The sequence below is a fragment of the Sorex fumeus genome, unplaced genomic scaffold (assembly GCF_029834395.1).
Source record: "Sorex fumeus unplaced genomic scaffold, SorFum_2.1 ptg000128l, whole genome shotgun sequence".
In the NCBI taxonomy this organism is placed as follows: domain Eukaryota; kingdom Metazoa; phylum Chordata; class Mammalia; order Eulipotyphla; family Soricidae; genus Sorex; species Sorex fumeus.
In genome coordinates, this window is record NW_026606185.1 from 12,281,371 (window position 1) to 12,305,899 (window position 24,529).

Consider the following 24,529-nt stretch of genomic DNA (forward strand, 5'->3'; position numbering starts at 1 on the left):
CAGGGCTGGGAAGAATGGAGATGTTACTGGCACCCACTCGACTAAATCTATGAACTACAGGATGACAGTGATACAGTGATACAGTGAATCATTCCAAAGAATGAACAGGAAATGCCTTTTAATTTTTCTGCATCTTCTATTTCTCTTAGCAGTGAATTACAGTTGTCATTGTATAAGCCCTGTTAACTTCGCTTGTTAAGTTTCTTCCCAAGTATTTGATATTTGGGGTCACTATTTTGTAATGGATACTGTTTTAATTTCTTTTCTTCTACTTCAGTATTTGTGTACAGGAATGCCACATATCTTGTGTATTCTTTTTGTAATCTACTCCCTTACCATATTGGTTTATTATTCCTTGGAATTTATTGGTGGAGTTTTTAGGTGGAGTCATTATATACTTAGTCTAAGTATAAAATATTATGTCATCTTCAAATACTGATAATTTGACATCCTCATTCAAAGTTTGGTTCCTTTTGATATCTTTTTCTTGTCTGACTTCTGTGGCAATGACTTCCAAAAATATGTTGGATAAAAATTGTGACAGTGGGCATCCTTGTCTGGTGACTAACCTCAGTGGAAGGCTTTTTACCATTGAATATGATATTGGCTGTGGGCTTATTGATGTTGGTCATTACTATCTTTAAATATCTTCCTTCTATTCCTAAGTTTGGAAGCTTTATATCATGAATGGGTATTGGACCTTGTTAAAATCCTTTGTCTTGACTGTATAACCATATAGTTTTAATCTTTCTTTACATTGATATGGTGTATTGCATCAATTGATTTGCATGTATTGAACCATCTTTGCATCCTAGGGATTAACCTCACTTGATCACAGTGTGTAATCCTTTTTATGTATTGGTAGTATTGGTTTATCAGGATGTTTTAAGGATCTTTGCATGATGTATATGATAATACAGGTCTATAATTTTTTTCAGTAATATCTCTGTTTTAGTATCAGTTTGATACTGATTTCACAGAAGATGTTAGGGAGAATCCTTTTTCCTCATTATTAGGTAAGAACTTGAAGAGTATAGGCACTAAATCTCCTTTGAAGTTTTGCTATAACTCATTAGTAGATCCATCTGAACCTGGTTCTTCTTTTTGGGGAGATTTTAAATTACTGTTTCAATTTCTTTAATTTAGATTAGTCAATTCAAGTATTTTTTGTTTCTTTCTGTTTTAATCTTGCGAGTTTATATGATTGTAAGAGCTCATCCATTTCTTGTACGTTCTCAGATATGTTGACAAAGAGTTGCTCATGGTAACCTCTTACGAATTTTTGTATTTCTGAGACATCTGTTGTTAATTCTCTCTGTCCTTTATGATCCTATTTATTTGCTTTGTTCTCTTCTTTTCTTAATCTATCTAGGGTTTATTAATATTATTTTTTACTTCCACACTCTTTCAAAGAACCAATTCCTGGTTTCATTGATCCTTTGTATTATTTTCTTGTTTTCTATGTAACTGATTTCTGCTATAATTTTTATTATCTCTTGCTTTCTATTTTCTTTGAAGTCATTTGCTGTTATTTGTCTAGTTTTCCTAGCTGGCAGACTATTTCACTGATCTGGCCTTTTATCTTCCTGATATATGCCTGAATAGATCTGTGCTCCAATCTCGCTTTTCAGTTTGGGGAAAGTCTTCCCAAATAATCTTTCTTCTTCGATTAGTCTTTTTTGCCCCTTTCTTCTCCTTCTCAGGGTCCTGTGATCCTGAAATTGTTTTCTCTTGGCACTGTCAATAATTTTCCTTATATTCTCTTTGTTTTATCTTGGTCTCTTTCTATTTCCTCTTCTTCCTTGTTGTATTTGTTTGTGGTATACTTATTCACTAGTCGGCATAATCAATATCACTTCTAATTACTTCATACAGCATTTTAAAGTTCTTCTCTTTATATTCGGATGCTATCTTTCATTTTTCTCCATAAAACTCTCTCCAATTTTGTTGTCTTAAATATTTTTTTCAGGCAAATTACAGAGGTCTGATGGTACTCTGATCCCCAGGTTTTTTATTGTCTTCTGTTGTTATTTCAGGTTTCTTACACTGTCCGCTTGACTTAGACCTTATATTTAGTCTTGATAAGGATTAGACTGTATCTGTGTTGTTTAAATCACCCCATTTATGTTCATAGAGCATTCATTCCTTGGTTTGAAGCTGAGAATGATCAGTTGTCTAGAAGAACCTAGTACCTTCACTCCCACAGAAGATATTCTTATGACTTTTGTTTTAACGTGTAGTATAGTTGTCATACAACCACTAACATTGGCCATGCAGGGGGTTTTTCACTCCAGAATACCACTGGGACACAGAAGTCTCTTTCTGAGCCAAGCTGCACTAAGCCAAGGGAGTGGGATCTGTATGCTATTCTTAATGTTATATTTTCTAATACATACAATGTATGAAAGAAAAACTTCTTTTACTAATATTAAATGAAAACATTCTTACAATCCTCTGTGGGAAAACAACTGGTAGGCCCCAATAATGAGTTTTGGAGAAATAATAAAACTATGAAGGAATTGCATAGTGAGCATACCTGAAATAGTACAAAGTCATGAAGTCCACATCCCTTTGAGAAGCAAATACTGAGCTCTTGGAAGATGGAGCTCATGAGGCAGCACAGAGAGAAGGGTAGAGCCATTCCCACCCAGAAAAGAAGCCTCAAGAGAATTTGAAGGTAATAATAAGCATATAAGAACACCAGTAAAAATCTCATGCTCTTTTCCTTAATAATGCCCTAGCAGCAGACTCTGACCCAGGTGACTGCAGTTTGAGAGAAGCCTTACTAAAATATAATCAACTTTACAAAGATATGTGATGCTCAGTCTCTCCCCTCAAGATTGGTCTGTGTTGGATTGGCCGGAGATAGGACACACTGAAGCCTGCATATGTAGTTCCGCTGCTGCTCAGGGGATTTCTCAATTCCTGAATCCCTGGAAGGCACTACAAAAGACTACCTACCTGACCTTGGTGCTAGATAGCCAATCCCTACCCCAGGTCCCCTTTACTTCAATATAACTGAAACCTGATCAGTAACAGTTTTGTAACTGTACATTTTACGGTGATTCAATTTTTTAAAAGCATTAAAAATAAATAATAAATAATAAACTCACCTAAAACACAAGTGGGCACTATCCTCCTTAGCCTATCTGAAGGCTTGTGAGATGCCCAAGAGTGCTTTTTTCCAATAAACCCCATTTCAGTCTAATTCTCCCTTTGGTTTCTGTTTCTTCCTTTCTGCAACCCTCTCCCAGGCCTTTCAGTCTGTATCTCAACCTGAGATAGTACTTCTAGCTTTTTAATTTGGGAGTATCCCAAAATATTTCTCTCTCTTTTCCCTTGAATGGGAAGTTTAATAAAAAGAACTATTTCATATGATAAAGGTAAAAAGGTAAAGGCCCTCCCCTTGTTCGTCGATTTGCTCGAGCAGGCCCAGTAACGTCTCCATTGGAGACTTCGTTGTTACTGTGTCTGGAATATCGAATACGTCACGGGGAGCTTGCCAGGCTCTGCCGTGCGGGCGAGATACTCTCGGTAGCTTGCCGGGCTCTCCGAGAGGGGCGGAGGAATCGAACTTGGGTTGGCCATGTTGGCTGCGTGCAAGGCAAACGCCCTACCGCTGTGCTATTGCTCTAGCCCATTTCATATAATTTGAAATTTTATCCAAGTCAATTTCTTTTAATTAAACTATTTAGGTCACTATTTTATCTTATCCTAAAACTATTTTCTGTAAGAAAATGTGACATTCCTGGAAAGCTTGTCTAGAAGTTATGACTAATTTCCTTTTTCTTGCAAAAAACAATTCATTACTCCACTCTGAACCTCTAGTTCCCCAAGAACTCAGGTACTGGGTACCAGTTTCCACACATAACAAGCATGTGGTCTTAATATGTAGTTTGACAACTGCATTGTTGAGCTGATAAGATGCTTAGGTCCATATGGCATAGGTGCATGTAGCCAACTTTACTAGAACTAACCCAACCAGGCAATTCTCCAGGTGGCCAAGATGGGTAGAAAAGAAAGATAAACACACACTTTGCTTAAGCCTTCTTCCCTCACTCTCCCACATTATCTGACCTATCTAGAACAGTTGGAGAAATTGGCAGAAGTCAGATGACCTACACTATTATTTGTGAGCTACCAGGAGAATCCACTTATTTTTGGTGGGAGGCAATTATCCACCTACATCATTTTGAAATCAGCAATACCTCAATGTCTAATCTCAAGTGCGCATCTCATCTTGAATATACATCTCATCTCAAATTATATGGAATTGTTTTTTACTCAATAAGATATAACTGAATTAAATAAAAATGAATATCATTTTGCTAAAAGCTTGTAAAAGTGACTATGTGTCCAATTAAAACTATTCAACAGGAGACAAAAAGAAAAATTTGAGAAACCTTTTCAGGTTCATAAATTTTCAAAATCTAGCATATCCAGCCAAAATATTATTGTATACATCTCTCACATTTGGAGGCAGGTTGGATGTAGCACTTCTATTTCTCAGATAAATGGCTTTAAACCTCAATTAGCTCAAAGGAGTAACTAGTTGAAAATCTCCTGGTCATTCTCAAATAGCACTGCAAAGTAAGAAAAAATAATCTGAACAGCAGATACATTGTTAGTAACATTCTGGTATTGAAAACTGAAAAGATTAAGTTGTCAAGCAACTGAGAATATAAACCTTGACCATTAACACAGATAAAGCTCATTGAACAATGGGGAGATAAAGGAGTTCAGTTCCAGTGGCATATAGAAACAAGACCTTTGGCAAGTCCACAAGCCGACAAAAATCTTGAGACTGATAGATGAGAATCTAAAATCAACACTCGCTGAATAGGTAGCAGAAATTAAGCAGATACTGGCAAGTAAAATTAAGCAATTGTTGAATGGGAAATTTAATCAATGAAAAAAACTATTTCATATGATAATAGAGTTCAGACAAGTGGAAGAGAGGGAGTTATAGAACACACTAGCCAACCATAGTAACAGAATTTCACAGAGGGGTAAATCTATAGTCAAACTTGAATAAAAATATACAATCCAGCATCATAAGGGAGTGGAAAAAGAAAAGAGAAGCTAAAAGAAAGGGATAAAATGTAAGGTATTTAATGAACAACAATAAGAAAATAATCTCCAAATTATAGGGATAAAGAAGGCGAGGGAAATGAAAAGGTCAAGAACAAGTGGAGGGAGAGACAAAAGCTGAGAAATTCCCCATTTTCTGGGCAGAGGTAGAGGGTAGATTTAAGAGACCCAAAGAGCAGCAAACAAAATAGACTCAAAAAGAACAACACAAAATAATCAAGCTAGCAAAAAACAAAGAGATGAATATTTTAGAGAAGCAAGAGAAAAGAAAAGCCTTAAATATAAGGGAAAAATATAAGGTTTATGACAGGTATCTCATATGAAATAGTATAGACAAGAAAAGAGTGGAATGATATATTTAAATTACTGAGTGAAATAAACTTTCATTCTAGAATCCACTACCTACAAAACTCTCATTTAGCTGGAAGGGAAAGGTGAAATCATTCCCATAGAAATAAAACCTAGAAACATTTTTGATAATCTAGCTGTCCCTAAATGAACTACTAAAAGGCCATTTACCAAATAACTAGTAAATTATAGAAGCAACAGCCCTGCACATAAAAATGGCAGTGCAGTCCTTTATATAGGTAATATCCCTGAATATCAATGCACTAAAGATTGCCATCAAAAGGCACTGAGTAGGGGCTAGAGTGATAGTACAGTGGGTGGGGCGTTTGCCTTGCAGATCTGGGTTCGATCCCCAGCATTCCACATGGTCACCCGAGCACCGCCAGGAGTAATTCCTGAGTGCTGAGCCAGGAGTAACCCCTGAGCATCGCTGGGTGTGATGCAAAAAAAAAAGGCATTGAGTAGAACCCACTGGGAGGTGGAAGGGGGAAGAGGGGTCCAAGGAAAGGTCGTGCCTCCCACTTCAACTCAAAGCAAAGATCAGGACTCACAGAATCTGTTCCCACTTGTTTCCTGACATGGGGGGTATGGGTAGAGGAAAGGGGTGCCTAAAAATATCTGCAATGGGGAGTGGAGGAAGGTGAGGCAAAAACCGAACTGCCTCCATCAAGGAGAAGAAGGAGGACTGGAAGGCCAGGCTCTAGATTCAGGGAGGTTAGCGTTTCTGGGCAAGGAGGCTCCCCTCAAATAGAGGTGTGCTTGAATGGCCCACTGGAACGTTGCTGCTGAGAATTACTTGCATCTGTGCAGAACAGAGTACAAACGCCATCCTCAAAGATAATTTCCAGAAAGGAGATAAAAGACAGAAAGTTGGTAGCGAATTATAGGCACAGATCCTCAGATAAACCAAGCTAGGAGAAACTCAAGTCAACTGGATGCCGGGAGGACAGGAGGGGACTGAAGGAGGGGCTTCGCCTGAACAGCGAATCCTGAGGAATCTGTGTGCTAGGAGATTGGAAAATGGGTTGAAGTTCCTCTACGATTTGAGTTGCGCATGAAATCTATCCTGGGAAATCGGTCCAGAGGGGAAGGGCTCAGGCCTGACCTGAATGGCGCTGGGCTACAGCAACACCCACCCAACTCAGCAAATAGACACGTGTCTCCCAGAAAGTAAGGTGGGTGGAAGTGCACAATCTTAGTCTCACTCAGGAAAGTAAACCTAACTACCATTCCCAGCGGCAACAGATGATCCAATTTTAGTTGGAAATATTCCGGATCTTAGGGCCACCTTCACTCTATCAGCCCATGGGAATGGATTTAGGAAACCCTTTTTATGAAGATGGGCCTGGAGGCCAGAAGGAAGCCCTTGCCCCTCCCAAAGTTGAAGCCAAAGCCAAAGATATTAAGATATTTCTTGACAACATATGAGTTTTAATCCTATAATGTCCCTGTTGTCTAGAGACCAATGTTTTGAACAGGTATGTTCTGGTTAAATAGCAACGTGAAGCAAACTTTCTTGCCAAGTATGGTATGTGTTATAGGATCTTTAATTCTAATTTCTTTTGAACTTCTTTAGAAGTGGTGCAATGCTTTTATTCAGAGAGATCTGCAGCAAGGAGGCTGCATTAATAATAATAAGCATTGCTGAGCACAATTTTGTCACCCTAAATGAAATGATTATTAGCAGTGAAATAAGAAAGTTAAACCTGTAAGATGTGACTATAAAGAGTAAAGATGTGTTATTTTAAATAAAAAAGACAATGAATGGTCACTGGTGAAGGGACATTGTAGGACTGAAACCCAATCATGAACAACTTTGTTTAACTGTGTACCTCACTGTGATTCAATTTAAAAATAAAAGAAAAAAAAAGAAAGATAATGGATGAAGATATCGAGAGAGGAAAATCTTTAAAGAGCTCTGGACTCTGAGGCAGTTGTATCTGTAATAGTTCACAAATATTGCCTGAGACAGTGGCATGTTTAAGAGGTGCCATTTAATTTGTAAGGGAGTGGTGTGATGGATTCCTCCTCTTTAACGAAGAGTTCAAGGAGACTTCTGTGCAAAGGGCCGAAGGACTCCTTGACACATTTCAGCCTTTAATGGTCCCCATCCACATGAACTTGTGGGAAGAGATCCCTTAGAACAATGGCAAGCTGAAAACTCATCTTCCTCCAGGGACATGTTTGGTTCTCTAGGGCCACTGTAATTAAGAGTCTGCTGCCTATAGCCAACCAGTGGCCCTTAACAAAAAAACTATAGTCATTAGATTCTTTGGTTGGAGAAAAATTGCAACTTGGCAACACTGAGATTTCATTTTCTGAATGGAAGTCTCCTTGATGTAGGCAGGTAGATAGGGAAAGGCTCTCTGCAATGAAACAAAGTCTCATAGAAGAAGAATTCTAGGACCGACCCACCCTGTGGAGACAGAGAATAAAGACTTGATAAAACCATCCCCAGACCCTGAAGATATGGGCCTCCTCCCCATGAAATTGCTCCTTTCAGAGAACCCGCTTTCAATCCGGTTGACTCCAGCGACCCAGCCCCAAGGAGATTCCAGGACGTTCCAAGTTAGAAGATTCTCGAACCCCCTTTCAATCCAGTTAACTCCAGTGACCGAGCCCCAAGGAGATTCCAGAACATTCCGAGTCAGAAGAATCTATAAGAACCAGCTCGAGAGCCCACTTGGCGCTCTCTCCACCCTCGGAGAAGCCCGCATTCCCTCTGGACACATTACTCTCTCTCTCTCTCTCTCTCTCTCACTCTCCATTCCCCCGCTTATCTGCTTATCCCTTTCTCTCCCTCTCCAAAAGCCTCCAAATAAAACCTGTTACTTCACTGCTCGTCTACTCCTGAAATTCTTTTCTGCGAGCGAGACAAGAACCCCAGAAACCTCGGGTAAGGCTTGGGACTGGTCTTTCCTTTCCTGTAAAGAGCGAATTCTCGCCCCAGGTTGAGTCAGTGGCTCCCCGAGCAATCGGGTGGCGGGGATTAACTCCCTTGCCGAGACGATCAAGCGGACTTCAGGTATGACTTGACAGTCACCTTGTGGGGCTGGCGGGGCTTAGGCCCGTGCCGAGCAGGTGCTCACTGCAGACTTTATCGGTCCTAGCCTACCCAGGGTCCCAGGAGACAGAGGCGGGTGGGGAGAAAGTGACCGTCTTTCTCCTCCCCACTTCACATAAGTCACCCGTGGGGCCCACCGACATCATCCTGTCTATATTATCAAGAAAAAAAAAACAAAACAAAACAACAACAAAAAAAAAAACAGGAAAATGGGCTAATTGATAGATGTTATGTTACCGATACTCTGGTATCTTTGGGAGCTCGATGTTCTGGACTTCCCTCTCCATCCTTAACTGGTATCTTCCCTCTGCCATCCTTAACTGGCATCTTCCCTCTGACATCCTTTAACAGTCATTGATTTGAAAGATTTTTTTAATTCTATCCCTATTTACCTTAATGATCATAAACATCTTGCTTTTTCTGTTCCCTTTCTTGTAGTCGCTTCCTGATGCACTGCTATCCAGTGGGCAGTACTGGCCCAAGAGCAGCTGATTCTCCTACTATGTGTCAGGATTTTGTTGATTTGATTTTGTGGCTGACCTGGAAAGACTTTCCTAAGGCATACATTATTCAGTATATGGATGGTTTGAGTGTCAGAAAATGAACTTTAAGGACTTTATGTGATTTTTTGTCTGTTGCAATCGGTTCTAGAAAAAGTTCAGAACTCCCTAGGATATGTGTTAGCACACATGACAGTGCATCCCCAGAAATTAAAGCTTTGTTTGGATAAATTACTTCAAATGATTTTCACAAATTTATGGACAATTATAAATTGGGTACAACTGCTTTGGGAATTCCTAATCCATCTTTGCAGTCTTTTTAACACACTGCAGAGAGATCCTGCTCCAGAAACTGAGCTCTCTTTCCCCTGAGACTCTTTAAAAATTGGAATATTTTACAGAGCAGCTTCAAAAGGCTTATTTACAAAGATTCAACCCCAAGATAAATTTTTACTATTGGTGCTTGTTACTCCTACTTCCCCCACACCACGCTAGCTCAGCTCTGAAGGCCCCCTGAATGGATTTATCTCCATAACAAAAGATCCCACACTTTGGTTCCTCTTAAGGAACAAGGAACAAGAACTAGTGGCTTCTTGTGAAGGAGCAACTGTTTAATTGTTAAAGAGCTATGTGCCAGAGATTTAGTTGGATTTAATCCTCATTATAATGTTTGCCCTTGGCCAGTAAAACAAACTGAAGCCATTATCCCTTTAAGTACAGCCCTCCAAAACGCTCCTCCTGATTTTGCAGGAGAAATTTCTTTCAACTACCCACCTGGTAAAGTTTGGGATATTTCTGCCCAGCAGGTGGAGCTTGGTACCATGTTTTTTTTCTTCCGAATATTACTAACCCAAGTAACATCATTTCAGATTTGTTGTTTGACCATTTCCAGAAACAGTAACGGCCTCTGTAAATGCTCATAACCCTTATTCTAGAGAAATTGTTATCAAAATTACAGTTGCTCTTGCAATCATGTACTTCTATTTTTATCACACATTCAAATCTGGGGCCTATGACTAAAGAAGATGAAATGACTGATCTCTCAACAACTCCTGTTTTTTACTTCTAGAAAAGAGCACCAAGCTCTTCACACTAATGCTTGCCATTTACATGTATGTTATCATATGCAAATAAGGTAAGAGAGAGATATCTATGAATAGAGAGATTATCTATGAATGCTCTGTTTGTGTTTCTCTCCATTGTACACCCTATATGGCAAGTGCCAATCCACAAGGCCTATAGAAAATTGAATTTTGACAGATGGATGCTACTTATACTTTGTCTTTTTCTAAGAAATGTTATCTTCACATGGTTATTGACACTTATTCTCATTTCAAGTAGTCTATTTCCATGACCTCTAAAAGGCTAAAGCAGTTTGCTCTTTCATTCTACAGTGTTTTGTCATTATGAATATTTCTTCCACTATTAAAAGTGATAATGGCCTAGCTTAAACTAGTAAGACTTTTCGTGCTTTCTGCCTTGAATGGCAAATTAAACATATCACTGGGATTCCTAGTAAGACTTGGGGCCAAAACATTATTGAAAGAGCTCAAAGAACTTTAAAAACATAGCCATTCAAGAACAAAATGGAGGGATTGGACCTCGGGGTGCTTTATTTTTTACATTATTTCAGCTAAAATTTTTAATTTTATCCTCAGGAGAACCTTACACAGTAAGAGAACACTTGGGATCTGAATCAACTTCAAACAATCACATTAATGCACCTATTCGGGTTAAAAATGACCATAAAAGAATAGCAGGAACACTTTTAATCCGAGAGAAAGAATATGCTTATTTTTCCACAGATGGAAACCTCTCGAGAAAGCTGTGGGTCCCACTTCTGCATGTCAGGCCCAAGACTCAGAAAGCAGTTTCCCAGCATCCTCTGTCCTCCAGCTGGGGGCTGACTTCAAAGGAGCTAGCATCTCTGCTGGTGAATATGCAGAAAACTTTGTCAGAAAACTGCTGACTTCCCCTCCCACCTGGGGACCAATAAAAACACTCAAGACCAGAGGAGAAGCTGTTCTTAAAGCAACCCACATCCCTCTTAACTCTGAAATTCATTTCTTGGCTCTGATTACTGTTTAATCTTGCAGTATGTAGTGTTCAGTATGCTTATTGGACCTTTATTACTTTTATCACTTTATTTTTATTATTTATTTTATTATTTTTATTACTTTATTTTTATTATTTATTTTTATTACTTTTATTACTTTATTACTTGTTTAATCTGATTACTGTTTAATCTTGCAGTATGTAGTGTTCAGTATACTTATTGGACCTTTATTCCTCACCCCGCCTCTCTTTCAGTTTTAGACTGGAGCATATCAAGACCCCAGATCTGGACTAATGGAAATATTAGAGAAATTTCCCTGTCACTTTTCCTTAAGGTAACCTGAAGACATGAAGGCCAGGTCACTTTGAAGATGCAGAAACTGAGTCCTAATAAACTAATACATCCAGAAAAGGAAAACATCCTCAGGCAGAGAGAAACTTCAAGAGACACAAAAAACATTTGTCCAATGAGACTGGTGTGAGTCAAGAAGGAGGGCTGTACTATCTCTCTACCTCCGGTTTCCCCACTTATCCCCCTGATATTAAAGTGTCATTCCTATTTTATGCATTAGGAAAATGAAGCTGTTTCTTACCGAGAAAGATGTTCTGCTGACCAGGTATAGCTTACATTACTGCACTTTGACCCAGTGTTGCAAAGAAGACTTTGGACAAAGGGGAAAATACCACGACTGGGCAGATCTCGGGGTTGCAAATAACCTGGATATAAAGGCAAAAAAGAAATTAATTTGCACAACTGATAACAGAAATGGAAGACTTGTTTAATTAGATTAGCAAAATGAAATTGTTTTTCACAATGTTATTGTTATTACTCCTGTTATTAGCACTGCACTGTAGCACTGTCCTCCCGTTGTTCATCAATTTGTTCGAGCAGGCCCAGTAACATCTCTATCGTGAGACTTGTTGTTACTGTGTTTGGCATATCGAATACCTCATGGGTAGCTTGCCAGGCTTTTCCTTGCGGGTGAGGTACTCTTGGTGGCTCTCCGAGAGAAGCGGAGGAATCGAACTCAGTTCGGCCGCATGGTCCGCGTGCAAGGCAAATGCCCTACCCGCTGTGCGGTCGCTCCAACCCACTACTATTACTAATAGAAAGAAAAATAGAATTCAGATGAAACTTTTAAGGAAGCAAAAAAAGGAAAGGAGAAAAATGGGAAAAAGAGAAAAAGGGAGAAAAAAGGAAAAATGGAGAAAGAAAGTGAGAGAAAAAATAAAAAGAAAAGGAAAGAAGAAATGAAGGAAGGAAGGAAGAAAGGAAGGGAGGGAGGGAGGGAGGGAAGGAGGGAGGGAGGGAGGGAGGGAAACAAAAAAGGAGAGAGAAAAAGGAAGAAAGAGAAAGGAGAGAGAAGGAAAGAAAACACTTTACACGTGATAGCTTCTCTATGCTGTCTTACAGGTTTATGGAGTGGCAATAACTTACTATACAGCCTTGCCTCTAGACACAGTTTACTGTAAACAAAACATGAGTGGGAAGAATAAGAATAAATCTTTCCCACCTCATAAAAATAATTACTAGATTTTAGATTGAGGGAAATTTCCAAATCTACTGCAGAGGAGAGTATAATGCAAACTTCTTTAGAAAAACTGATTGAATCCGATGTTTTCCAAGCAAATTGGACTACAACATGCCACCTCTCTCGCTACATTGTTGTTCACATATACTCCTCTTTAGCAAACCTGGACAAAACTGACAAAACTGAGTAGGCAAGAGTAATCATGATGCCAATGATGGAAGATAATTTGGAGGATACTAATATAATGTATTTTAGCCCACACGACCTTGATGAAAGTCTGCTCAAGCATAGCCTGGTCTAGAAGATGATCTTACCTTTTAGAACTTGGATAGCCACAGTGCTCAGAATTCAGCACAATGCTTTGCACTTAGAAGACAAACATTACATCTCTAACAAATAAACCAATGAGTACATAAACAAGTGATAGAAGAGCTGAATAATGATGGAGTAGGCACTGATTCTAAAGAAGAAAAAATATTTCTTAAGACAATAAACCTACGCGACTCCTTTATATAGGAATAGAAATTCATAAAGTTTGGATTCATATTCCAGCTAGCAATAAGTACTACATTCCCCTAGTATAGTTTCCATGTTCCATTTCCCTCAGGTACATGTCAGGAATAGTGATCACCACAGTGAATGCTCGGTAGATTAGACTCTAGTCTCCAAGACTTAATGCCTGAAATGGTTAAAGAAAAAAATAAGGAGACATTGCTCCCTAGTTGGAAGACTGTCTCATGAGTTGGGAGAAAAGGCAGCTAGAACAGAGAAGGGATCACTAAGTCAATGATAGTTAGAGAAATCATTCGGGATGGGAGATGTATGCTGAAAGTAGATAAAGGACCAAACATGATAGCTTCTTAGTATCTATATTGCAAACCATAATGCCCAAAAGTAGAGAGACAGTATGGGGAAATTGTCTGCCATAGAGGCAGAGGGAGGTTTCGAAAGGGTGGGGGTTAATACTGGGGAAATTGGTGGTGGAGAATGTGCACTGGTGGAGCGATGGGTGTTCGATCATTGTATGACTGAAACTCAAACATGAAAGTTTGTAACTGTATCTCACAGTGATTGAATAAATAAAATAATGAGACAAAAATATTTTTAAAAATAATTAAAATAATTTTAAGACATAATAAACAATAGGCTAGCCTAGCACAGCATGATGAATGAGGGTAGGTGATGGACAATTACTGATCCTCTTCTCTCCCCCAAGACTGTGGAGGGTATATGTCCATGTACCACTTCTCACCAAGGACCCATCCTATTGGCAGATAAAATTTGTTTTCATTATTTAAAAAGATACATAAATATTAGGCTTCTTATCAGACCCACAAAGGTCTCAGGTAGCAAGATGGAGCTTATGAGATTCTTAAATGTTTAGGCTTTTAAGCTACTACATCCTTAAATGTTTATATTTATAAGCTACTAAAATCTGCTTGTGAAGTATTTTGCTAGACCCCTTTCAGACTTGTAGGGAAGATGAGACTGAGGGAAGAAAGAGATAGAGTTCTCTTCTCCAGTGCTGTTCATCTGCCTTGATCTTCACGAAGTATTTCTAGTGTTTCTCTAAACTCACATCTTTTTAGACTAAATTACTTGTACAAATAAGAAAGAATATATGTTAGAATAAATATACTCAGCATAGGAAACCTCATAAGCTGTTTATCCTATAGGACAAAAGTAAATTTGTATGTTGTACTAAATGGATTTAATACTCAATTTAATGGGCTGGAGCGATAGCACAGCGGCAGGGCGTTTGCCTTGCAGGTATCCAACATAGCCAACCAGAGTTTGATTCCTCTGCCCCTCTCAGAGAGTCCAGCAAGCTACTGAAAGTATCTAGCCTGCACAGCAAAGCCTGGCAAGTTACCTGTGAGGTATTCGATATGCCAGACACAGTAACGAGTCTCACAATGTTACTGGGCCTGTCGAACAAATCGATGAACAATGGAAGGACAGTGACAGTGACTCAATTTAGTATTTCACCAACTGATTTAGTCATGATTTTTATTAGAACTTGATCTTTTTACTTTATCTGAGAAACCCTAGCATCCATTTATGGCATGAGAACTCTTAGTTTATTTTACCCTCCGGCTATACCATTAAATCACTAATCCTGAGTGATAAATTCAGTTTTCCACTATTTCATCTCAAGTCATTTAACTATTTGCTGGTGCAAACTTGCCTCTCTCAAGCCAACCCCTTGATAACCTTGATATTGAGTGACCTTGATAACTGCACCAACACCCTGAAGCTAAATCTAATTTAAAAAATCAAATAAATCTGGGCTGGAGAGATAGTACAGTGGGTAGGGCGTTTGCCTTGCACGTGGCCGATCCGGGTTCGATTCCCAGCATCCCATATGGTCCCCTGAGCACCGCCAGGAGTAACTCCTAAGTGCAGAGCCAGGAGTAACCCCTGTGCATCGCTGGGTGTGACTCAAAAAGCAAAAAAAAAAAAAAATCAAATAAATCTAATAAAAATATAGCATGATACTGGCTGGGCTAGAAACAGACCTGCAGACCAATGGAACAGAGTTGAATATTCTGTCACAGACCCCCAAACATTTGACCACTTAATCTTTGACAAAGAAGCAAGAAATGTGAAGTGGAACAAGGACAGCCTCTTCAATAAGTGGTGCTGGGAAAACTGGATAGCTACCTGCAAACAATGAACTCTGAGCTCTGTCTAATGCCAGGCCACAAAATTCAGATCAAAGTGGATTAAAGGCCTCAATATCAGACATGAATCCATAAGGTACATAGAGGAAAATGTAGGTAGAACTCTCCATGACATTGAAGCTAAAAACACCTTTAAGAATGAAACAGCACTGACCATGCAAGTGGAAGCAAACATAAACAAATGGGACTACACCAAACTAAGAAGCTTCTGTACTTCAAAAGAAACAGTAACCAAAATACAGAAAGAGCCTACAGAATGGGAAAGAATATTTAACCAATATCCATCTGATAAAGGATTAATATCCAGGATATACAAGACATTAGTAGAATTGTACAAGTAAAAGACCTCCAGCCCCATCAAAAAATGGGGAGAAGAAATGAACAGAAGTTTCCTCAAAAAATAAATACAAATGTCCAAAAGGCAAATGAGAAAATGCTCTGCATCGCTAGCCATCAGGGAGATGCAAATCAGAACAACAATGAGATATCATCTCACACCACAGAGACTGGCACACATTCAAAAGAACAAAAGCAACCAGTGCTGGCATGGATGTGGGGGGGAAAGGACACTCTTTCACTTTTGGTGGGAATACCCACTAGTCCAGCCTTTCTGAAAAACAATATGGACAGTCCTTCAAAAACTAGAAATTGAGTTTCCATATGACCCCACAATACCATTTCTGGGAATAGATCCCAAGAATACAAAAAAGCACAGTAGAAATGATATCTGTACCTGTATGTTCATTGCAGCACTGTTCACAATAGCCAAAATCTGGAAAAAACTCAAGTGCCCTAGAACAGATGACTGGTTAAAGAAACTTTGGTGCATCTACACAATGGAATACTATGCAGCTGTCAGGAGAGATGAAGTTATGAGCTTTGTTTATAAATGGATAGACATGGAGAGTATCTTGCTAAGTGAAATGAGTCAGAAAGAGAGGGACAGACTTAGAAAGACTGCACTCATTTGTGGAGTATAAAACAACAAAACATGAGGCTGACTCCTAAGGACAGTAGATACACGGGACAGATAGTTTGCTCCATAGCTGGAAGCCTGCCTCATGAGCAAAGGGGAAAAGGCAGCTGGAATAAGAGAATGGATCACTAAGAAAAAGATGGCTGGAAAAATCAGTCAGGATGGAAAATGTGTGAAGAAAGTAGATAAAGAACCAAACATGATAACCTCTCAATGTCTGTATTGCAAACCATAATGCCCAAAAGTAGAGAGAGATTATGGGGAATCATATCTGCCATGGAGGCAGGGGGAGGGTGGGAAAGGGGGGTTATACTGGGGATATTGGTGGTGGGGAACGTGCACTTGTGGAAGGATGGGTGTTTGATCATTGTGTGATTGATTGTAACTCAAACATGAAAGCTTATAACTATCTCATGGTGATTCAATAAAATTAATTAAAAAATACATCACCCTTGTCCTATTCATGTGACAAAATATTTTCCACTCTTTTGCCATATCTCTTTCTCAAAATATTCCGAACGCTCTACTCTTTTGACTTCTCTAAGCACTCCGGTCGCTCTTTGTTGACACTTTTACTTGTCCTCTGAATGAATGTTTATTCTTGAGACCTTTGTTCTGGCAGTTTTCCTCATGAACACTCATCCTCCAAACTCAGGTAAACTTTGGAGTCATATCTGACTAACAGAACTGCTCAACCTATCTCAGAAATAGACTCCTCACGTTCTGCATGATCCAACTGCATAAAGTCACAGATTCTAGCTGCTGAGCATCTTGACTGAGGCTGCACTTTCCATCTGGTGGTGTCACTTGAAAATGTTTTTCTGCTCATAACTTTCAAATGCTGTAGTTCCTTTCAATGCCCCCCCTTTTTTTTAAATTGAATCACCCTTGAGACACACAGTTATGAACTTTTTTATGACTGGATTTTAATCATACAATGCTCCAACACCTGTCCCTTTACCAGTGTATATTTTCAATCAATGTCCCTAGTTTCTCTCTGGCCACATTCCCCCCCCCCACAAGTCCCCCTAGCCTCCCTCTACAGCAGACAGTTTCTTCTTCTTCTTCTTCTTCTTCTTCTTCTTCTTCTTCTTCTTCTTCTTCTTCTTCTTCTTCTTCTTCTTCTTCTTCTTCTTCTTCTTCTTCTTCTTCTTCTTCTTCTTCTTCTTCTTCTTCTTCTTCTTCTTCTTCTTCTTCTTCTTCTTCTTCTTCTTCTTCTTCTTCTTCTTCTTCTTCTTCTTCTTCTTCTTCTTCTTCTTCTTTCTTCTTCTCCTTCTCCTCCTTCTCCTCCTTCTTCTTCTTCTCTTTCACACACAGATTCTTACCTTCGTTTTTATAAAGACCAATCTTGCCTTTGTCAAACCTTGCATGTTTTCTCTAACAAAATTTATCTAGTCTTTTTCCATGTTGATCCTCTACTTAAAATTCAATTTTTACTAGCACAATGCTTATACTATTATATGTTTCTGTTTTTATAATCCAAAATTATTCAGTGATTCCTCAGAATCCTTGAGGTGTTTACTGTTACTATCCAAAACCCTTTACTTATCTTACACTACTTACTCCTCAAACCACATCTCTGCAACTCTGCATAATGACTTCCTTTAGTTTAACTTTTCACTGTGCTCTTTGCCCTAATTTCTTTTTCCTTGCATTCTGTGTTCCATGGTTATGCTCCCAATTCCTCAGAAATCCTTTCCTAGAATAGATTGGTCACTCTTTATGTATTCACCAGATGCATTGTAGTATTGACCCTGAAATAAGTTCTGCAATATGAAGAAATATATGAAGGAAAATATTTTATTCACCTCTATTATCAGCAGGGCAAGTGACACAGAAGTCACTAAAATTTATTTGCTGATTAAAAATTAAATTAATTTAAAACCACAGATGTAATAGGCTATTTTTGATGGACTCAATTATTTAAACTTTTGTTTATGAGAATCTGTTATATTAGTTGTTTAACTTATATTTCAAGTAGTGCAACCCTGATAAAAACAGAATGTGTCAATTTTATGAATGATATTGTTACGGTCTAAAAAGAGTTCCATTTTTTTCCAGTAAAATTCTTGGTGCAGAGATTGTTTCTTTTATTAAGAAAAACTTAAATTTATGTCTTTTGGCACATACTCCAGAAATAACACTATTCTGTTACAAGGGAACTACATCCATTTATTTTATAAAGTATTCTGAGTTGATAAAAATAGAGGAGAAAAGCGCTATGTTATTTTTCTTCAGGGATTTGTAATCCAAAGTATATTTCAAAGTAAAACTTACATGTTTCTCTATGTCTGGGAGGTTCTTGGAAACGAAGTACTGTCAGAATCATGAACAGAATACATGGCCAGAAGAATTCCGCCAGGGAAAGAACCTAGGGAAATTGTTTAAAAATAAAAGATAGAACTTAAATGAGCTATTACAAAGAATTATGATATCCCCATCTAAGACTTGAGAGGCCAAGTCAAGCCTCTTTCAGGAAGTCATTTCTATTCCTAGATAAATTTTGAGAACAATCATTGAAAACAAAGACCCAGAGTGAGACCCAGTTCCTTGTTGCAAAATATAGATTCATGACTGTTGCTTCTTTGTTCTTTTCTTACCAGAGATGGCTTTCTTTTTCTCTGTGTTTTATTTATTGTCAACTTTATTACACTAAATAAATTAACATGACTCAATATTTCTCATATGTCAACAAATTATTTCACATTTATCATTTCTTTAATATTTATTCCTGGCATTTCTATCCAAGCTGATAGAGTAGTATCAACACACTCATTTTCATTTTATAAATATTTTCTAGTGTTACCTACCACATGGGATTCATAACTATCAGATTGCTTATTGCATAGGTTATAAGTAGATACACCACCATTTACATTTTAATAAATATTTTTTGTATAAGTACTTTTCCATTTAACTCTTCCTTGAGTTTCTAAATAAATGTTTAAATCTTCCATAATTGGAATCGAATATCTTGATACATATTGAAAAAGAGCTATTCAAGGGATCAGAGTGATAGTACAGCAAGTAGGGCATTTGCCTTGTATGTGGCCAACCTGGGTTCAATCCCTGGCATCCCATATGGTCCCCCAATCATTGCCAGGAGTAACCCCTGAGCATCACTGGGTGTGACCCAAAAAGCAAAAAAAAAAACTCTTCAAATGATCATACTTATTTATGTAACCCTGAATTTTCAGGTGAGATGAAAAAAAGTTCGCATAAAATATATGCAATTTAATCCTTTTAAGAAGAGAAATCCAAGGACTATCCCAATGAAAACTGTTAGTAATAAAATTATTTTATTGTCATTCTGCCTTTGTTTTTATAGTTAGTAATGTTTTTTTCTTGTGTTCATATATATATATATATATATATATATATATTTTTTTTTGCTTTATAGGTCACACCTGGCGATGCACAGGGGTTACTCCTGGCTCATGCACTCAGGAATTACTCCTGGCGGTGCTCAGGGGACAATATGGGATGCTGGGAATCGAACCTGGGTCAGTCGCATGCAAGGTAAATACCCTACCCGCTGTGCTATTGCTCGAGCCCCTTATGTTCGTATAATTTTCTAAAATCAAGCTTCTAGTTAGAAAATAAGCAAAGAACTTAATAACGTACAAAAATGTATAAGTGCATATCAAAAATTAATAATATCCAAATGCTATAAATTAATAATATCCTACTTTGGACAAACTTGCAGGCTATCCGAATGTAGCCTGCCCACAGGGCAGAGTCTGGCAAACTCCCCGTGGCCTACCAAATATGCCAAATACCAGTAACAATGATGGGTCTCATTCTCCTAAAGAGCCGTGAATATAATCTCAGGGCTAGGATGAAAGAGACGTTACTGGGGCCTGCTCGAGGCAATCGACGATTAACAGGATGATGAAATGAAATGAAAAATCCAAATGCTAAATAGGGTGTTTTAATTTTTTAGACTCCAAGTTATAATAAATTAATCTCAAATAATTTTTGTATTCTTTGCTCCTTAAACTGCCATGGCATTATTTGAAAACCAGAAAACAAATCTAAATGTGACCATGTGAGATTATGTAGCCTGAAATCACAAGTACAAAACACAGCTGAAAAATAATGTTTTAGTTCCTGGTTTAATTAAAGAAGAAATAATCACCTTCTTTGAAATGGTCCACAAGGAAGTGTTTTTATGCCAGAAAGTGCATATTATGAAAAGCTCTTTGACAAAGCCATGACACCCAATACTATTTGTCAAGATGATATCATTTAACAAAAATGTTAGCAGAAGACTTCTTGGATCGCAGTGAAATGATCAGTGTATCAAAACTAAATCATAAGGGTCAGGAACATACAGAAGACCATAATTAATTGCAATAATAGTATTCATTCTCTATAACAAATTAATAATGTAATAGAGTCTGAAAAGGGAAGACAGTGGGAGATTTCATTATTCATTATGGTGGAATTTATATGTGAAAAATAGAAGTAAACCTCAATATTCAACAATTACACATTTAAAATAGTTATTTTAAGACAAAGAAGTGTAAGAAAAACAGTATGTAGACCCAAAACTCATAGAATAACTTTTGATGTAATAAATATAGACAGGGCTTCTCACTATCAAAACATTAGTATTGGTATGGAACCTTCCATAAACTGAAATGATATTTAGTGAAGTACAGCTGTAGGGTGTTTGCCTTGTGCAGCCAGCCCAGCCAAGCCGGGTTCGATTCCTCTGCCCCTCTCGGAGAGCCTGGCAAGCTACCAAGAGTATCTCACCCACGCGGCAAAGCCTGACAAGCTACCTGAGACGTATTCAATATGCCAAAAACACCGTAACAACAAGTCTCAAAATGGAGACGTTACTGGGCCCGCTCGAGCAAAATCTATGAACAATGGAAGGACAGTGTAATTATCATTAATTTATATGGGGGAAAAAATGGCACACACTCCAAAAACTAAGTCATGGTAAATAATAAACCACACCTAAAAGAACACTCATGTATAGTAAAAGTAGTAATGATATGGTAAATGCATTAAAGCAGTTACAAGGAAGAAGTGTTGTGGGGGTCACTCGTTATCAGTTGTCACGCAGTGGAATGTGCTGTCTCTGACAGAGCTGCTGCGAATCATATTCTGAACATAGAGTTTGCTCTTTGTCAGTTCAAAATTCTCAGTGGATTTCTTTCAGTTAGCAAATGGGATACTAATTTAAGTCGTTCCCCTTTTTTAATTTTTTTGATGCTTGTATCATACACAAGCAGTGCTTTGAGCGACATTCATGGTGCTACTCAAGGAATCATATGCAGGAATCATGATCAAACATGGGCCTCCTGTCGGTGAAGTATGTGCTTCAGCCGGTAGATGTTATTTTATGTTTCTCTTGTAAACCTTTTATTAAAATAAAGTAGCATAATGCAAGATTTTAAAAGGTTATGTATGTGAATTACTGGGAAATTCAAATAGTCTGAAAGAAAAAAATCACTCTCCCAAAATATCAATCACTAATTCATTTAAAAAACAAAATAATGAGTAAACAACACATGTTTCTAAGATAAAATATTCTTTTATTTCAGGACTTACAGATCTGCTCTATTGAGTTCATTATCATATACTATAGAATTTGTTTATATAATTTATTTAATCAATCAATTAATTCTAATACTTTTTAAGGTTATATATATTTGTAAACAGGGTTATCATTAGTTTTACATGGTTTGACTGACTTCAAAAGTGCCTTTAAAATATGTCAAAAATAAATTAGAATGCAAAGCAAAACTTATATAATTTTTAATTTAGATATTAATTTGGGTACATTGTGATTTGTGAGATCCTTTTGTTTTGGGGCCACACTCAGGGGTGCTCAGGGATTACTCCTGGTAGTGTCTGAGGAACAATATAAGATGCTGGGGATAGAACCCGGATACTCCCGGTGCAAGACAAATACCCTCTCTGCGTACTATCACTCCGCCCCTCTATTGTGATTTGTAAGTTACTTCCCTTCACAAAACTATTTCTCTTTGAAGCCAGATAGATAGTAGAACGGGTAGTGAATTTGCCTTGCAGTGTACTAACCTACGTTTGGTCCCAGGCTTCCCATGTGGTCCCAAAAACACTGCCAGAAGAATCACCAGGGCCCAGACCCAGGAGTAACCTCTTTGCATTGCAGTGTGTGGCCCCCAAACAAAACAAAAACAAATAAACAACCCTGTTTCTCTTCAAGGGTGCAAAAGTAGCCTTCTCTTTCTCATCATTTTTGTTTTATGTTTTTCTTCTTATGTCATATTATCCCTACCATCCTCCTGAGACAGAAAATTTATAGTATGAATGTTTATAATAAAGATTGAAGAATTAATCTTAATTTATTGAAAGTAAAAAGTAAAAGTATAATACCTGGTGACCAGAAACTAGTACAGCAGTTAGCGTACGTGCTTTGCATTCAGCCTACCCAGATTTGATTCCCAGTATCCCATGTAGTACCCTGAGAACCAGCAGAAATGATTTCTAAGTGCAGAGCCAGGAGTAACTCTTGAGTGATTCCGGGTGTGATTCAAAACCAAATCAAACATAACACTGGAGCTGAGTTTTCCAAGAATGGGCAAGATATGTAGAAAACAGGACAGCCATCTAACATTCTGATGTTAAACAAACAAAAAACAAGCTAAGGAAGTCAAAGAGATTCAGAGGAAAATAAACCATTTAAATAAAGCGAACACTGATTTACAACAAATAGTTCTCCATGGCTCAGCAAATTTAATAAGAACTAATACTCAAATGACAAGAGTTTTGTTTTTTTTAAATCTAATAAGGTGAGGGGCTGGAGTAATAGTACAGAGGGTAGGGTGTTAGCTTTACACGTGGTAGACCTGAGTTCAATCCCCGATACCCCAAGCACTGACAGGAGTAATTCCTGAGTCCAGAGCCAGGAGTAACCCCTGAGCATTGTTGGGTGTGATTCAAAAAGCAAAAAAAAAAAAAAAAAAATCTAAGAAGGTGAAAAGAAAGATTATAGACTTAAAGAAAAATATCATAGCTTAATTAATATAGGGAATTTAATAGTAGATAAATTAACATGCAGTACAACTATGTCAAGGACAAGATCTCAATAGCAATTCAAGAAATAAATATGGAGCCCAGGGCTACAGTATGGTGGGAAGGATGCTTGCCTTACATGCAGAGCAAATTTGATCCCTGTCAACCCATATTGGGTTCCCGCAAGCCTGCTAGAAATGATTCCTGAGTGCAGAGCCAAAAGTAGGCCCTGAACACTGCAAAGTGTGACCCTCTCAAACAAACAAAATTTTAAATAAATAAATAATACTTCAAAGCAATAATTAATTTTATAAAAATCATCAATAGTCGATTTGCTCGAGCGGGCCCAGTAACGTCTCCATTGGAGACTTTGTTGTTACTGTGTTTGGCCCGGTAGCTTGCCGGGCTCTCCGAGAGGGGCGGAGGAATCGAACTCGGGTCAGCCATGTTGGCTGCTTGTAAGGCAAACGCCCTACCGCTGTGCTATCACTCCAGAAAATAATTAGATAATAATCTTAAAAAATGTTTGTTGATATCATAAAATAAGGGTAAAATTTTTTCAAAAATCAGAATTTATAGTTCAACCATGTATCTATGATAAAGAAAAGTTAAAATAATTTAGAGTTCAAAAATTCTTTGGATTATACTCACTCATCCAAGAACAAATATTTTCAAGACTGCTTCAAAAAAGAAAAATTTAGAAGAGATAAAATATATGACTATTGACTGATTGAAAGCAGAAAGATTGAAAAGAATACACTGGATAATTATTAAATGAATAATCTAAATTGATATAACACAAAGGAAATTTTAGGGCATAAAGAACATATAGCAAAATATTTCCATATTTAATAGATACATATGTATAATATTTTATGCATTTGAAACTTAAAATTTTCTCAAAATAAAAAATTCAGAGAACTATAGAAAGAAAATTCCAAATTTACTTTTATAGGAATTCAGTAACAATTGAATTAATTTTGATTCAATTATTCTCACAACAATTCTGCTTGTCAGCAAAAATTATTAAGTAATATATTTTAATCAGATGCCATTTATATTTACTATAAACAAAAGTATTAAAATTTAAGAGTAAAATATCACTGACTTAACAAAATTATGAATCCTTATTGAAGGACTAAGAGAACTAATGAAGAGATGAACATCATTGTAGATGCACAAGAAATTGCATTATAGAGATGTTAATGATATCTGTTTTATGTTAAATGCATTCCCAACAGATTATTGTTTTGATTTGCTATTTT

General features: G+C 37.6%; 1 protein-coding gene across 1 annotated transcript in view; it reads right to left on the bottom strand.

The window, feature by feature from the left end:
• The window catches only part of ABCA13 (ATP binding cassette subfamily A member 13), a 461,928-nt gene that overhangs the window by 428,540 nt on the left and 8,859 nt on the right, over positions 1–24,529 (bottom strand). The window contains exons 2-3 of the mRNA XM_056138421.1: positions 18,528–18,621; positions 11,652–11,775 (exon numbers count right to left, since the gene is read on the bottom strand). Of these exons, the coding sequence (XP_055994396.1) occupies positions 11,652–11,775; positions 18,528–18,621 (218 nt within the window). The remainder of the gene's footprint in view (positions 1–11,651; positions 11,776–18,527; positions 18,622–24,529) is intronic.